At 43.8% G+C, this 14,361-nt stretch overlaps 1 protein-coding gene across 7 annotated transcripts in view; it reads right to left on the minus strand.

The window, feature by feature from the left end:
- MYLK (myosin light chain kinase) overlaps positions 1 to 14,361 on the minus strand; it is a 471,929-nt gene that overhangs the window by 47,715 nt on the left and 409,853 nt on the right. For all 7 annotated transcript variants that reach the window (XM_073647529.1, XM_073647527.1, XM_073647531.1 and 4 more), the window contains 2 exons: positions 14,229 to 14,261; positions 14,019 to 14,112 (listed from right to left, as the gene is read on the minus strand). In XM_073647529.1, the coding sequence (XP_073503630.1) occupies positions 14,019 to 14,112; positions 14,229 to 14,261 (127 nt within the window). The remainder of the gene's footprint in view (positions 1 to 14,018; positions 14,113 to 14,228; positions 14,262 to 14,361) is intronic.

Consider the following 14,361-nt stretch of genomic DNA (forward strand, 5'->3'; position numbering starts at 1 on the left):
CTGATCCTGAATTACATCCTGTATTATCCTCCAGAGCTGCACTCACTATTCTGCTGGTGCAGTCACTGTGTACATACATTACATTACTGATCCTGAATTACATCCTGTATTATCCTCCAGAGCTGCACTCACTATTCTGCTGGTGCAGTCACTGTGTACATACATTACATTACTGATCCTGAATTACATCCTGTATTATACTCCAGTGCTGCATTCACTATTCTGCTGCTGCAGTCACCCTATACATACATTACATTACTGATACTGAGTTACATCCTGTATTATACTCCAGAGCTGCACTTACTATTCTGCTGGTGCAGTCACTGTGTACATACATTACATTACTGATCCTGAGTTACATCCTGTATTATACTCCAGAGCTGCACTCACTATTCTGCTGGTGCAGTCACTGTGTACATACATTACATTACTGATCCTGAGTTACATCCTGTATTATACTCCAGAGCTGCACTCACTATTCTGCGGGTGCAGTCACTGTGTACACATACATTACATTACTGATCCTGAGTTACATCCTGTATTATACTCCAGAGCTGCACTCACTATTCTGCTGGTGCGGTCACTGTGTACATACATTACATTACTGATCCTGAGTTACATCCTGTATTATACTCCAGAGCTGCACTCACTATTCTGCTGGTGCAGTCACTGTGTACATACATTATATTACTGATACTGAGTTACCCCCTGTATTATAATCCAGAGCTGCACTCACTATTCTGCTGGTGGAGTCACTGTGTACATACATTACATTACTGATACTGAGTTATCCCCTGTATTATACTCCAGAGCTGCACTCACTATTCTGCTGGTGCAGTCACTGTGTACATACATTACATATCCTGAGTTACATCCTGTATTATACTCCAGAGCTGCACTCACTATACTGCTGGTGCAGTCACTGTGTACATACATTACATTACTGATCCTGAGTTACATCCTCTATTATACCCCAGAGCTGCACTCACTATTCTGCTGGTGGAGTCACTGTGTACATACATTACATTACTGATACTGAGTTATCCCCTGTATTATACTCCAGAGCTGCACTCACTATTCTGCTGGTGCAGTCACTGTGTACATACATTACATTACTGATCCTGAGTTACATCCTGTATTATACTCCAGAGCTGCACTCACTATTCTGCTGGTGCAGTCACTGTGTATATACATTACTGATCCTGAGTTACATCCTGTATTATACTCCAGAGCTGCATTCACTATTCTGCTGCTGCAGTCACCCTGCACATACATTACATTACTGATCCTGAATTACATCCTGTATTATACTCCAGAGCTGCACTCACTATTCTGCTGGTGCAGTCACTGTGTACATACATTACATTACTGATCCTGAGTTACCTCCTGTATTATACTCCAGAGCTGCACTCACTATTCTGCTGGTGAAGTGACTGTGTACATACATTACATTACTGATCCTGAGTTACCTCCTGTATTATACTAGAGCTGCACTCACTATTCTGCTGGTGCAGTCACTGTTTACATACATTACATTACTGATCCTCAGTTACATCCTGTATTATACTCCAGAGCTGCACTCACTATTCTGCTGGTGCAGTCACTATGTACATACATTACATTACTGATCCTGAGTTACATCCTGTATTATACTCCAGAGCTGCACTCACTATTCTGCTGGTGCAGTCACTGTGTACATACATTACATTACTGATCCTGAGTTACATCCTGTATTATTCCCCAGAGCTACACTCACTATTCTGCTGGTGCAGTCACTGTGTACATACATTACATTACTGATCCTGAGTTACATCCTGTATTATACTGCAGAGCTGCACTCACTATTCTGCTGGTGCAGTCACTGTGTACATACATTACATTACTGATCCTGAGTTACATACTGTATTATACTCCAGAGCTGCACTCACTATTCTGCTGGTGCAGTCACTGTGTACATACATTACATTACTGATCCTGAGTTACATCCTGTATTATTCCCCAGAGCTACACTCACTATTCTGCTGGTGCAGTCACTGTGTACATACATTACATTACTGATCCTGAGTTACATCCTGTATTATACTGCAGAGCTGCACTCACTATTCTGCTGGTGCAGTCACTGTGTACATACATCACATTACTGATCCTGAGTTACATACTGTATTATACTCCAGAGCTGCACTCACTATTCTGCTGGTGCAGTCACTGTGTACATACATTACATTACTGATCCTGAATTACATCCTGTATTATACTCCAGAGCTGCACTCACTATTCTGCTGGTGCAGTCAGTCTGTACATACATTACATTACTGATCCGGAGTTACATCCTGTATTATACCCCAGAGCTGCACTCACTATTCTGCTGGTGCAGTCACTGTGTACATACATTACATTACTGATCCTGAATTACATCCTGTATTATACTCCAGAGCTGCACTCACTATTCTGCTGCTGCAGTCACCCTGTACATACATTACATTACTGATACTGAGTTACATCCTGTATTATACTCCAGAGCTGCACTCACTATTCTGCTGGTGCAGTCACTGTGTACATACATTACATTACTTATCCTGAGTTACATCATGTATTATACTCCAGAGCTGCACTCACTATTCTGCTGGTGCAGTCACTGTATACATACATTACATTACTGATCCTGAGTTACATCCTGTATTATATTCCAGAGCTGCATTCACTATTCTGCTGGTGCAGTCGCTGTGTACATACATTACATTACTGATCCTGAGTTACATCCAGTATTATACTCCAGAGCTACACTCACTATTCTGCTGGTGCATTCACTGTGTACATACATTACATTACTGATCCTGAGTTACCTCCTGTATTATACTCCAGAGCTGCACTCACTATTCTGCTGGTGCAGTCACTGTGTACATACATTACATTACTGATCCTGAGTTACATCCTGTATTATACTCCAGAGCTGCACTCACTATTCTGCTGGTGCAGTCACTGTGTACATACATTACATTACTGATCCTGAATTACATCCTGTATTATACTCCAGAGCTGCATTCACTATTCTGCTGCTGCAGTCACCCTGCACATACATTACATTACTGATCCTGAATTACATCCTGTATTATCCTCCAGAGCTGCACTCACTATTCTGCTGGTGCAGTCACTGTGTACATACATTACATTACTGATCCTGAATTACATCCTGTATTATCCTCCAGAGCTGCACTCACTATTCTGCTGGTGCAGTCACTGTGTACATACATTACATTACTGATCCTGAATTACATCCTGTATTATACTCCAGAGCTGCATTCACTATTCTGCTGCTGCAGTCACCCTATACATACATTACATTACTGATACTGAGTTACATCCTGTATTATACCCCAGAGCTGCACTTACTATTCTGCTAATGGAGACACTGTGTACATACATTACATTACTGATCCTGAGTTACATCCTGTATTATACTCCAGAGCTGCACTCACTATTCTGCTGGTGCAGTCACTGTGTACATACATTACATTACTGATCCTGAGTTACATCCTGTATTATACTCCAGAGCTGCACTCACTATTCTGCGGGTGCAGTCACTGTGTACACATACATTACATTACTGATCCTGAGTTACGTCCTGTATTATACTCCAGAGCTGCACTCACTATTCTGCTGGTGCGGTCACTGTGTACATACATTACATTACTGATCCTGAGTTACATCCTGTATTATACTCCAGAGCTGCACTCACTATTCTGCTGGTGCAGTCACTGTGCACATACATTACATTACTGATCCTGAGTTATATCCTGTATTATACTCCAGAGCTGCACTCACTATTCTGCTGGTGCAGTCACTGTGTACATACATTACATTACTGATCCTGAGTTACATCCTGTATTATACTCCAGAGCTGCACTCACTATTCTGCTGGTGCAGTCACTGTGTACATACATTACATTACTGATCCTGAGTTACATCCTGTATTATACTCCAGAGCTGCACTCACTATTCTGCTGGTGCAGTCACTGTGTACATACATTACATTACTGATCCTGAGTTACATCCTGTATTATACTCCAGAGCTGCACTCACTATTCTGCTGGTGCAGTCACTGTGTACATACATTACATTACTGATCCTGAGTTACATCCTCTATTATACCCCAGAGCTGCACTCACTATTCTGCTGGTGGAGTCACTGTGTACATACATTACATTACTGATACTGAGTTATCCCCTGTATTATACTCCAGAGCTGCACTCACTATTCTGCTGGTGCAGTCACTGTGTACATACATTACATTACTGATCCTGAGTTACATCCTGTATTATACTCCAGAGCTGCACTCACTATTCTGCTGGTGCAGTCACTGTGTATATACATTACTGATCCTGAGTTACATCCTGTATTATACTCCAGAGCTGCACTCACTATTCTGCTGGTGCAGTCACTGGGTACATACATTACATTACTGATCCCGAGTTACATCCAGTATTATACCCCAGAGCTGCCCTCAGTATTCTGCTGGTGCAGTCACTGTGTACATACATTACATTACTGATCCTGAGTTACATCCTGTATTATACTCCAGAGCTGCACTCACTATACTGCTGGTGCAGTCACTGTGTACATACATTACATTACTGATCCGGAGTTACATCCTGTATTATACTCCAGAGCTGCACTCACTATTCTGCTGGTGCAGTCACTGTGTACATACATTACATTACTGATCCTGAGTTACCTCCTGTATTATACTCCAGAGCTGCACTCACTATTCTGCTGGTGAAGTGACTGTGTACATACATTACATTACTGATCCTGAGTTACCTCCTGTATTATACTAGAGCTGCACTCACTATTCTGCTGGTGCAGTCACTGTTTACATACATTACATTACTGATCCTGAGTTACATCCTGTATTATACTCCAGAGCTGCACTCACTATTCTGCTGGTGCAGTCACTATGTACATACATTACATTACTGATCCTGAGTTACATCCTGTATTATACTCCAGAGCTGCACTCACTATACTGCTGGTGCAGTCACTGTGTACATACATTACATTACTGATCCGGAGTTACATCCTGTATTATACTCCAGAGCTGCACTCACTATTCTGCTGGTGCAGTCACTGTGTACATACATTACATTACTGATCCTGAGTTACCTCCTGTATTATACTCCAGAGCTGCACTCACTATTCTGCTGGTGAAGTGACTGTGTACATACATTACATTACTGATCCTGAGTTACCTCCTGTATTATACTAGAGCTGCACTCACTATTCTGCTGGTGCAGTCACTGTTTACATACATTACATTACTGATCCTGAGTTACATCCTGTATTATACTCCAGAGCTGCACTCACTATTCTGCTGGTGCAGTCACTGTGTACATACATTACATTACTGATCCTGAGTTACATCCTGTATTATACTGCAGAGCTGCACTCACTATTCTGCTGGTGCAGTCACTGTGTACATACATTACATTACTGATCCTGAGTTACATACTGTATTATACTCCAGAGCTGCACTCACTATTCTGCTGGTGCAGTCACTGTGTACATACATTACATTACTGATCCTGAGTTACATCCTGTATTATTCCCCAGAGCTGCACTCACTATTCTGCTGGTGCAGTCACTGTGTACATACATTACATTACTGATCATGAGTTACATCCTGTATTATACTCCAGAGCTGCACTCACTATTCTGCTGGTGCAGTCACTGTGTACATACATTACATTACTGATCCTGAGTTACATCCTGTATTATTCCCCAGAGCTGCACTCACTATTCTGCTGGTGCAGTCACTGTGTACATACATTACATTACTGATCATGAGTTACATCCTGTATTATACTCCAGAGCTGCACTCACTATTCTGCTGGTGCAGTCACTGTGTACATACATTACATTACTGATCCTGAGTTACATCCTGTATTATACTCCAGAGCTGCACTCACTATTCTGCTGGTGCAGTCACTGTGTACATACATTACATTACTGATCCTGAATTACATCCTGTATTATACTCCAGAGCTGCACTCACTATTCTGCTGGTGCAGTCACTGTGTACATACATCACATTACTGATCCTGAGTTAAATACTGTATTATACTCCAGAGCTGCACTCACTATTCTGCTGGTGCAGTCACTGTGTACATACATTACATTACTGATCCTGAATTACATCCTGTATTATACTCCAGAGCTGCACTCACTATTCTGCTGGTGCAGTCACTCTGTACATACATTACATTACTGATCCGGAGTTACATCCTGTATTATACCCCAGAGCTGCACTCACTATTCTGCTGGTGCAGTCACTGTGTACATACATTACATTACTGATCCTGAATTACATCCTGTATTATACTCCAGAGCTGCACTCACTATTCTGCTGCTGCAGTCACCCTGTACATACATTACATTACTGATACTGAGTTACATCCTGTATTATACTCCAGAGCTGCACTCACTATTCTGCTGGTGCAGTCACTGTGTACATACATTACATTACTTATCCTGAGTTACATCATGTATTATACTCCAGAGCTGCACTCACTATTCTGCTGGTGCAGTCACTGTGTACATACATTACATTACTGATCCTGAGTTACATCCTGTATTATATTCCAGAGCTGCACTCACTATTCTGCTGGTGCAGTCGCTGTGTACATACATTACATTACTGATCCTGAGTTACATCCAGTATTATACTCCAGAGCTACACTCACTATTCTGCTGGTGCATTCACTGTGTACATACATTACATTACTGATCCTGAGTTACCTCCTGTATTATACTCCAGAGCTGCACTCACTATTCTGCTGGTGCAGTCACTGTGTACATACATTACATTACTGATCCTGAGTTACATCCTGTATTATACTCCAGAGCTGCACTCACTATTCTGCTGGTGCAGTCACTGTGTACATACATTACATTACTGATCCTGAATTACATCCTGTATTATACTCCAGAGCTGCATTCACTATTCTGCTGCTGCAGTCACCCTGCACATACATTACATTACTGATCCTGAATTACATCCTGTATTATCCTCCAGAGCTGCACTCACTATTCTGCTGGTGCAGTCACTGTGTACATACATTACATTACTGATCCTGAATTACATCCTGTATTATACTCCAGAGCTGCACTCACTGTTCTGCTGGTGCAGTCACTGTGTACATACATTACATTACTGATCCTGAGTTACATCCTGTATTATACTCCAGAGCTGCACTCACTATTCTGCGGGTGCAGTCACTGTGTACACATACATTACATTACTGATCCTGAGTTACATCCTGTATTATACTCCAGAGCTGCACTCACTATTCTGCTGGTGCGGTCACTGTGTACATACATTACATTACTGATCCTGAGTTACATCCTGTATTATACTCCAGAGCTGCACTCACTATTCTGCTGGTGCAGTCACTGTGTACATACATTACATTACTGATCCTGAGTTACATCCTGTATTATACTCCAGAGCTGCACTCACTATTCTGCTGGTGCAGTCACTGTGTACATACATTACATTACTGATCCTGAGTTACATCCTTTATTATACTCCAGAGCTGCACTCACTATTCTGCTGGTGCAGTCACTGTGTACATACATTACATTACTGATCCTGAGTTACATCCTGTATTATACTCCAGAGCTGCACTCACTATTCTGCTGGTGCAGTCACTGTGTAAATACATTACATTACTGATCCTGAGTTACATCCTGTATTATATTCCAGAGCTGCACTCACTATTCTGCTGGTGCAGTCACTGTGTATATACATTACTGATCCCGAGTAACATCCTGTATTATACTCCAGAGCTGCACTCACTATTCTGCTGGTGCAGTCACTGTGTATATACATTACGGATCCTGAGTTACATCCTGTAATAGACTCCAGAGCTGCACTCACTATTCTGCTGGTGCAGTCACTGTGTACATACATTATATTACTGATACTGAGTTACCCCCTGTATTATAATCCAGAGCTGCACTCACTATTCTGCTGGTGCAGTCACTGTGTACATACATTACATTACTGATCCTGAATTACATCCTGTATTATACTCCAGAGCTGCACTCACTATTCTGCTGGTGCACTCACTGTGTACATACATTACATTCCTGATCCTGAGTTACATCATGTATTATACTCCAGAGCTGCACTCACTATTCTGCTGGTGCAGTCACTGTGTACATACATTACATTACTGATACTGAGTTATCCCCTGTATTATACTCCAGAGCTGCACTCACTATTATGCTGGTGCAGTCACTGGGTACATACATTACATTACTGATCCCGAGTTACATCCAGTATTATACCCCAGAGCTGCCCTCAGTATTCTGCTGGTGCAGTCACTGTGTACATACATTACATTACTGATCCTGAGTTACATCCTGTATTATACTCCAGAGCTGCACTCACTATACTGCTGGTGCAGTCACTGTGTACATACATTACATTACTGATCCGGAGTTACATCCTTTATTATACTCCAGAGCTGCACTCACTATACTGCTGGTGCAGTCACTGTGTACATACATTACATTACTGATCCTGAATTACATCCTTTATTATCCTCCAGAGCTGCACTCACTATTCTGCTGGTGCAGTCACTGTGTACATACATTACATTACTGATCCTGAGTTACATCCTGTATTATACTCCAGAGCTGCACTCACTATTCTGCTGGTGCAGTCACTGTGTACATACATTACATTACTGATCCTGAGTTACATCCTGTATTATACTCCAGAGCTGCACTCACTATTCTGCGGGTGCAGTCACTGTGTACACATACATTACATTACTGATCCTGAGTTACATCCTGTATTATACTCCAGAGCTGCACTCACTATTCTGCTGGTGCGGTCACTGTGTACATACATTACATTACTGATCCTGAGTTACATCCTGTATTATACTCCAGAGCTGCACTCACTATTCTGCTGGTGCAGTCACTGTGTACATACATTACATTACTGATCCTGAGTTACATCCTGTATTATACTCCAGAGCTGCACTCACTATTCTGCTGGTGCAGTCACTGTGTACATACATTACATTACTGATCCTGAGTTACATCCTTTATTATACTCCAGAGCTGCACTCACTATTCTGCTGGTGCAGTCACTGTGTACATACATTACATTACTGATCCTGAGTTACATCCTGTATTATACTCCAGAGCTGCACTCACTATTCTGCTGGTGCAGTCACTGTGTACATACATTACATTACTGATCCGGAGTTACATCCTGTATTATACTCCAGAGCTGCACTCACTATTCTGCTGGTGCAGTCACTGTGTATATACATTACGGATCCTGAGTTACATCCTGTAATAGACTCCAGAGCTGCACTCACTATTCTGCTGGTGCAGTCACTGTGTACATACATTATATTACTGATACTGAGTTACCCCCTGTATTATAATCCAGAGCTGCACTCACTATTCTGCTGGTGCAGTCACTGTGTACATACATTACATTACTGATCCTGAATTACATCCTGTATTATACTCCAGAGCTGCACTCACTATTCTGCTGGTGCACTCACTGTGTACATACATTACATTCCTGATCCTGAGTTACATCATGTATTATACTCCAGAGCTGCACTCACTATTCTGCTGGTGCAGTCACTGTGTACATACATTACATTACTGATCCTGAGTTACATCCTGTATTATACTCCAGAGCTGCACTCACTATTCTGCTGGTGCAGTCGCTGTGTACATACATTACATTACTGATCCTGAGTTACATCCAGTATTATACTCCAGAGCTACACTCACTATTCTGCTGGTGCATTCACTGTGTACATACATTAAATTACTGATCCTGAATTACATCATGTATTATACTCCAGAGCTGCACTCACTATTCTGCTGCTGCAGTCACTGTGTACATACATTACATTACTGATCCTGAGTTACATCCTGTATTATACTCCAGAGCTGCACTCACTATTCTGCTGGTGCAGTCACTGTGTACATACATTACATTACTGATCCTGAATTACATCCTGTATTATCCTCCAGAGCTGCACTCACTATTCTGCTGGTGCAGTCACTGTGTACATACATTACATTACTGATCCTGAATTACATCCTGTATTATACTCCAGAGCTGCATTCACTATTCTGCTGCTGCAGTCACCCTGCACATACATTACATTACTGATCCTGAATTACATCCTGTATTATCCTCCAGAGCTGCACTCACTATTCTGCTGGTGCAGTCACTGTGTACATACATTACATTACTGATCCTGAATTACATCCTGTATTATCCTCCAGAGCTGCACTCACTATTCTGCTGGTGCAGTCACTGTGTACATACATTACATTACTGATCCTGAGTTACATCCTGTATTATACTCTAGAGCTGCACTCACTATTCTGCTGGTGCAGTCACTGTGTACATACATTACATTACTGATCCTGAGTTACATCCTGTATTATACTCCAGAGCTGCACTCACTATTCTGCGGGTGCAGTCACTGTGTACATACATTACATTACTGACCCTGAGTTACATCCTGTATTATACCCCAGAGCTGCACTCACTATTCTGCTGGTGCAATCACTGTGTACATACATTACATTACTGATCCGGAGTTACCTCCTGTATTATACTCCAGAGCTGCACGCACTATTCTGCTGGTTGTTATTGGAAACAGTCAGCAAGCCTGTTGTCAGACACTCCCTTAACTATTTTCTTTTTTTAGTCATGTATTTTTATTAATTTTGTGATAAAACCAGTACAAACAAACAAATATAAAACACAACTCCTTTTTTCCCTTCCCAAAACAGTAAATAGATAACAAAGCTTTTCAGTACAGAAAAAGAAAACCTGCTCTAATGGTAATAATCAGGAACTATTCGGCAATATTTCCATCAAAACAAACAAGTGATCTCGCGGTCGGTCAGACACAGAGCACTGGCTTCAGCCCTCACTCACCTCATCTATAGGACTCCGCTCCATCGCTAATACCCAACCAGATTATTTACTTTCCATTCTTCCTATTTTCTTAGATCTAGAACACAACCCCGAATCCAAACAGGTTGTGCCGCTGTGTAAAATGTCAAGAAAACTATAAGTGATGAACCAGGAACCTTTTATCATATGTTATTACACAGAACAGATCGGACGGTGAACACATTTAGAAATTGATGATGGCGGCAAATCTCAGAAAAGTCAGGACAGGGATAACAAAAGGCTGGAAAAAAGTTCTGAAATGATTCTTCTTAGAAAGATTTTTTTTTACATGAAAAAAACTTGGGATTTTAACATCGGTGTGTAGACATTTTATATCAACTGTGTATCAACACAAACCAGAAATGCTGCCGTCTTCTCTGGGACAAACTTCATTTATAAAGACTGAGGCAAACTGGAAAACTGTTCTGTGGTCGGATGAATCAGAATGTGAAAATCTTTATGGATTGGTGGGGGCGGTAGCCGTGTCCTGTGGCCTCATGAGGAGAGGAACCATTCTGCTTGTTATCGAGGAGAGGGACCATCCAGTTTGTAATGGGTGAGCAGGACCATCCAGCTTTTAATGGAGGAGAAAGACCATCCAGCTTGTAATGGAGGAGAAGGACCATCCACCTTGTAATGGAGGAGAAGAACCATCCAGCTTGTAATTGAACAGAGGGGATATCCAGCTTATCGAGGAAAGGGACCATCCAGCTTGTTATCGAGAAAAGGGACCATCCAGCTTGTTATCAAGGAGAGGGACCATCCAGCATGTTATCGAGGAGAGGTACCATCCAGGTTGTTATCGAGGAGAGGGACCATCCAGCTTGTTATTGAGGAGAGGGATCATCAACTTGTAATGGAGGAGAGGGACCATATAACTTGTTATGGGGGAGAGGGACCATCCAGCTTGTTATCAAGAGAGGGATCATCAAGCTTGTAATGGAGGAGAGGGACCATATAACTTGTTATGGGGGAGAGGGACCATCCAGCTTGTTATGGAGGAGAGGGACCATCCAGCTTGTTATGGGGGAGAGGGACCATCCAGGTTGTTATGGGGGAGAGGGACCATCCAGCTTGTTATTGAAAGGGACCATCCAGCATCTTATGGAGGAGAGGGACCATCCAGCTTGTTATCGAGGAAAGGGATCATCAAGCTTGTAATGGAGGAGAGGGACCATATAACTTATTATGGAGGGAGAGGGACCATCCAGCTTGTTATGGTGGAGAGGGACCATCCAGCTTGTTAAGGAGGAGAGGGACCATCCAGCTTGTTATGGAGGAGAGGGACCATACAGCTTGTTATGGAGGAGAGGGACCATCCAGCTTGTTATGGGGGAGAGGGACCATCCAGCTTGTTATGGGGGAGAGAGACCATCCAGCTTGTTATGGGGGAGACAGACCATCCAGCTTGTTATGGGGGAGAGAGACCATCCAGCTTGTTATGGGGGAGAGAGACCATCCAGCTTGTTATGGGGGAGAGGGACCATCCAGCTTGTTATCAGGGCACAGTTTACATCTCTGATGTATAGGGGACATTACTGCCTTTGGCAGGGGCAGCACACATGGGAGGCGCCATCAATGCTGAGCATTATATAGAGGTGAAAGAACAACATCTGCTCCATCCAGACAACATCTATTTCAAGGAAGACCTTGTATACTTCAGCAAGCCAATAGTAAAACCCCATCCTGCAAACATCACACAGCACGGCCCCGCAGAAGAGTCCTGTGATCAACAGTCCGTCTGCAGTCCGGACCCTCCACCAATAGAAAACATCTGGTGCGTAAGAAATTAGAAATACGGCAAAGACCCCGAACTGTGGAGCAGTGAGAACCCGACATCAGACAAGAAAGGGACAACGTTCCTCTCCCAAAACTCCAGCTATTGTCTCCTCACTTCCCCGACATCTACAGACTGTTGTAAGAAGAGGAGGGCACGCTGTACAATGGGGGAAGCGGCCTGGGCACAGTGGTGGACACGGCCCGCCCGGGAATAATGGAGGACATGGTACGGCCACAGTGGGGAGAATGGCCCAGGCACAATGGGGGACACGGCCCACCGGGGAACAATGGAGGACATGGTACGGTCACAGTGGGGAGCATGGCCCAGGCACAATGGGGGACACGGCCCGCCCGGGAACAATGGAGGACATGGTACGGCCACAGTGGGGAGCATGGCCCAAGCACAATGGGGGACACGGCCCGCCCGGGAACAATGGAGGACATGGTACGGCCACAGTGGGGAGCATGGCCCAGGCACAATGGGGGACACGGCCCGCCCGGGAACAATGGAGGACATGGTACGGCCACAGTGGGGAGCATAGCCCAGGCACAATGGGGGACACGGCACCGCCCGGGAACAATGGAGGACATGGTACGGTCACAGTGGGGAGCATAGCCCAGGCACAATGGGGGACACGGCCCGCCCGGGAACAATGGAGGACATGGTACGGCCACAGTGGGGAGCATGGCCCAAGCACAATGGGGGACACGGCACCGCCCGGGAACAATGGAGGACATGGTACGGCCACAGTGGGGAGCATAGCCCAGGCACAATGGGGGACACGGCCCGCCCGGGAACAATGGAGGACATGGTACGGCCACAGTGGGGAGCATAGCCCAGGAACAATGGGGGACACGGCCCGCCCGGGAACAATGGAGGACATGGTACGGCCACAGTGGGGAGCATAGCCCAGGAACAATGGGGGACACGGCCCGCAAACAACTGTTCCCAGATGCGTCGCTGCCATCAGATTCTAAATGAAGTAATTGATCAGATGAAATAGGAAATTGTCCAAGGTCTGATCTGTTCTCTGTGATAAAACATGGAGATAAGAGATTTCTGGATCATCACATTCCTGTGTTATTTAACTTTTCCAACCCTTTTGGATTTGGGGGTGCACATGGTGGTTCTTCCTGAACCTGACGGCTCATGCAATCAGCAGAGCTGTGTGCGGACATGTGAGTGACAGCGGCTCGTCATGCTCAGCGGGTGGCGCAGTTTTACACTCACGTTCCCAACCGTTCCTCCACATCGTAGAAGTCGGCCACCTTCTGTGCGGTGTTTATAACGACGTCTCGGTATTCCGGCTCGGTCTCCTTGTCCTCTGCGAAATAGAAAGGAGCAACATTATCACTTCTCCACAAATCTTGGGTTACATCATACAGGAGTGACATCATCATACGACCTCTGATACCAAACGGATCAATATTCACAACTCACCGTCATCCGAAACTTCAGCTTCATCTTTACGTTCTGCAAAAAAGAGAAAATGAAATTATCCACGTCATCCTGACAATGAGCCTCCATGCAGATGAGCGTGGTAGGAGAATATATGGCATCTAAACACCAGGTG

This window comes from Phyllobates terribilis, unplaced genomic scaffold (assembly GCF_046119375.1).
Source record: "Phyllobates terribilis strain yellow unplaced genomic scaffold, ASM4611937v1 Scaffold_9__5_contigs__length_417890890, whole genome shotgun sequence".
NCBI classification, from domain to species: domain Eukaryota; kingdom Metazoa; phylum Chordata; class Amphibia; order Anura; family Dendrobatidae; genus Phyllobates; species Phyllobates terribilis.